At 65.5% G+C, this 3204-nt stretch overlaps 1 protein-coding gene across 1 annotated transcript in view; it reads right to left on the bottom strand.

Moving 5' to 3' along the window:
• The window catches only part of RGL2 (ral guanine nucleotide dissociation stimulator like 2), a gene marked incomplete at its 5' end in the record, with an annotated part of 7982 nt that extends 4955 nt beyond the window's left edge, over positions 1-3027 (bottom strand). The window contains 6 exons of the mRNA XM_026050243.1: positions 168-245; positions 598-682; positions 755-858; positions 1807-2022; positions 2404-2680; positions 2965-3027. Of these exons, the coding sequence (XP_025906028.1) occupies positions 168-245; positions 598-682; positions 755-858; positions 1807-2022; positions 2404-2680; positions 2965-3027 (823 nt within the window). The remainder of the gene's footprint in view (positions 1-167; positions 246-597; positions 683-754; positions 859-1806; positions 2023-2403; positions 2681-2964) is intronic.
• Positions 3028-3204: the final 177 nt, after the last annotated feature.

The raw sequence follows: 3204 nt of genomic DNA, 5'->3' as shown, positions 1-3204 counted from the left end.
GGGGACAATGACACCGTGTCCCCCGTGTCCCCATGGTCCCCAGTCTCACCAGGGGACATGGGGACAATGACACCGTGTCCCCCGTGTCCCCATGGTCCCCGGTCTCACCAGGGGACATGGGGACAATGACACCGTGTCCCCCGTGTCCCCATGGTCCCCAGTCTCACCAGGGGCCGCTGCTCGTGGGGCCGCCGCGGCTGCCGCCTCTGGGTGCTCTCGGTGCCCGGCGCTCGCTGGGGGCTCTCCTGGTGGAGGGGACAAGGGGGGACATGGGACATGGGGACGTGGGACACTGGGGACAAGGGACATTGGACACTGGGGACAGGGGACAGCAGAAGGGCTAGGGGACAGGGATGGGGACACACCAGTACATAGGGGACACGGCTAGGGACAGTCCAGGCCATAAGAGCCCAGAGAGGGGACAAGCGAGCACAGAGGGGACACAGATGGGGACACCATTTAGGGGACAGGGACAAGCCACTGCGTACGGGGACAGTGATGGGGCCAAGGCAACGCGCAGGGACAAGCGCTGGGCAGGCTGTAGGTGACAGCAGTGGGGACACGTGGGTGACAAGGGCCCTGGGGACACCGGGGGACCTGGTAGAGCAGCTGGTGGCCGGCGCTGTGGTTGTCCTGCTCGGAGCAGATGGCGCTGAGCTCCTCGTAGCTGCGCTGGGCCTCCCTGGGGACAGAGGTGACGTGAGCGGCGCTGTCCCCGCGGCGTCCCCGCACTGTCCCCGCGGTGTCCCCGTACCGCGTGGTCTCGTCCCAGGTGCGTTTGAGGCGGTGGACTGGGCTCGACTGCAGCGCCGAGACGATGGCACGGAGGGACGAGAAGTTCCTCAGCGCGCAGCACTCCTGGGGACACCGACACTTGGGGACACGTCCCCTCCCGGCTGGGGACACCGGGATCCACTGGGGCTGGGCACAACTCTAGGGCTGGGGGGCACTGGGCACCACTGGGGCTGGGGACAAGCTTGGCCTGGGGCCACCTTGAGAACTGGGGACATCTCTAGAAATGGGGACGTCTCTAGAGATGGGGATATGTCTAGAGATGGGGACACGTCTAGAGATGGGGACATCCTAGAGATGGGACGTCTCTAGAAATGGGGACGTCTCTAGACATGGGGACATCTCTAGACATGGGGACATCTCTAGACATGGGGATGTCTCAAGGGCTGGGGACAAGCCCTGGCTTGGGGACAGGGACAACCTGGGCTGGGGATGACCTTAGGGGCAGGGACAGAGACCCTCCCAGGATGGAGCCACCACGACTGGGACTAGGGCCACCTCCATTGGGCCTTCTTCCGCGGGGATGAAACCATCCTCAATATGAACGGGGCCATCTCCATTGGGCCATTTCCATTGGACTGAAACCAGTACTGGGTAGATGAAGCCACCACCACTGGGCCATCTCTACTGGGCATGAAGCCATCTTCAATATGAATGGGGACACGTGGGATGAAGCCACCATCACTGGGCCATCTCCATTGGAATGGAAGCAGTACTGGGGGATGAGTCACGAGTAGTGGGGGATGAAGCCACCACCACTGGGCCCAGGGCCACCTCCATTGGGGCCCAGGGCCACCACCACTGGGCCATCTCCACTGGAGATGAAACCATCTTCAGTATGAATGAGGCTACCTCCATTGGGATGAAGCCATCTCCATTGAGATGAAGCCATCTCCATTGAGATGAAGCCACCTCCACTGAGATGAAGCCACCTCCATTGGGATGAGGCCACCTCCATTGGGATGAGGCCACCACTGCCGGCCCAGGGCCACCCCCACGGGGTCCAGGTCTCACCTCGGCCACACGGATCCACTTCTCGAGCAGCCGGGCACGCTGGGGTGGCCGCAGCTCCGGGCTGGCCAGGCAGGACGTGACCACGGCGCCCGCCAGGCGGTTGAACTGGCGCACGGTGGCCCTCACGGTGGGACACGCGTCCTCGCGGCCCTTCTTGTCCCGCCGCGACCACAGCGAGCCCAGGCACTCGTAGGGCACCAGGCGCATGAAGAGCTCCTGGGGACAGCAGCGGTGGTCAGGGCCACCAGAGGGGACGTGGGGACGTGGGACGGGGATGGTGGGACATGGGGATGGAAGAGATGGGGAGGTGGGGACATGGGGACAATCATGGGGACATAGGGATGGATGTTGGTGATGGGAATGAAGCATGAAGAAAGGGACCTGTTGATGAGGACAGTCATGGGGACATGGAGGAGGGAACACGGATTTGGCTGGTGAGGGGGACATGGGGACAAAGTATATGAAGGGGGACATGAACATGGGGACAGAGATGAAGATGGGGACATGGGGATGAGAATGGGGACATGGGGATGGGGACATGGGGACAGGGATGGGATGAGGACACGGGGATGGGGACGTGGTGACAGGGCCACCCACCGCCTCCGTCAGCGTCAGCTCCTCGGCCACCTCCTGCGCCTGGAAGCCCAGGATGTCCAGGGGCTCCGCGTCCCCGGCGCCGTCCTCGTCCTCGTCCTCGGGCGGTGCCGCCGCCGGCGGGGGTGCCCCGGGGACACCGGTGGCCTCGAGGCGCCGGGCGGCCTCGGAGCCGGGCGCCAGCGCGGCCACCAAGCGGCGGCCCAGGGGGGTGCCCAGGGCCACCCCCAGGTCCTCGGGGTGGCCCTCGAGCCAGGAGCAGAGCAGCGCCGAGAGGGCCCTGCAGGCGGCGGGGACACGAGGGGACACGGGAGGACACGTGGGGACACTTGGGGACACGCCAGGACACAGGGGGACACGCAGGGACACCGGGGGGGGCACGCAGGGACATTTGGGAACATGGGGGCACACGGTGGGCCAGGCAGGGACACGTGGGGACACACAGGGACACGGGACACGTAGGGACATGCAGGGACACATGGGGACATGGGGGGACATGTGGGGACACTTGGGACATGTGGGGACACTTGGGGACACGGTGTCTGTGTGTGGGCGGGTACTCACCCTTGCGCCTCGGCCGCCTCTGGGGTGCTGGGACCCGCGGGCAGCGCCCCGACCTCCTCCAGGCTGCGGGAAGCGGATGGGGGGGGGCACAAGGGGGGTGGCTTCAGTCACCTCTGTGACACCCCCCGGGCACTGTGTGACCCCCCCCAGCCCAATGCAGCCCCCCCTGCCCCTTGCAACCCCCCCAAATTCAACAGCCCCCATCCCAAATGCCCCCCCCCAGCTCCCATGCAATGTGCC

Source organism: Nothoprocta perdicaria, unplaced genomic scaffold (genome assembly GCF_003342845.1).
Source record: "Nothoprocta perdicaria isolate Ctin4 unplaced genomic scaffold, notPer1 scaffold_663, whole genome shotgun sequence".
Lineage (NCBI taxonomy): Eukaryota > Metazoa > Chordata > Aves > Tinamiformes > Tinamidae > Nothoprocta > Nothoprocta perdicaria.
The sequence above is the reverse complement of the archived record's forward strand: the minus strand, read 5'-3'. Positions and strand labels throughout refer to the sequence as shown.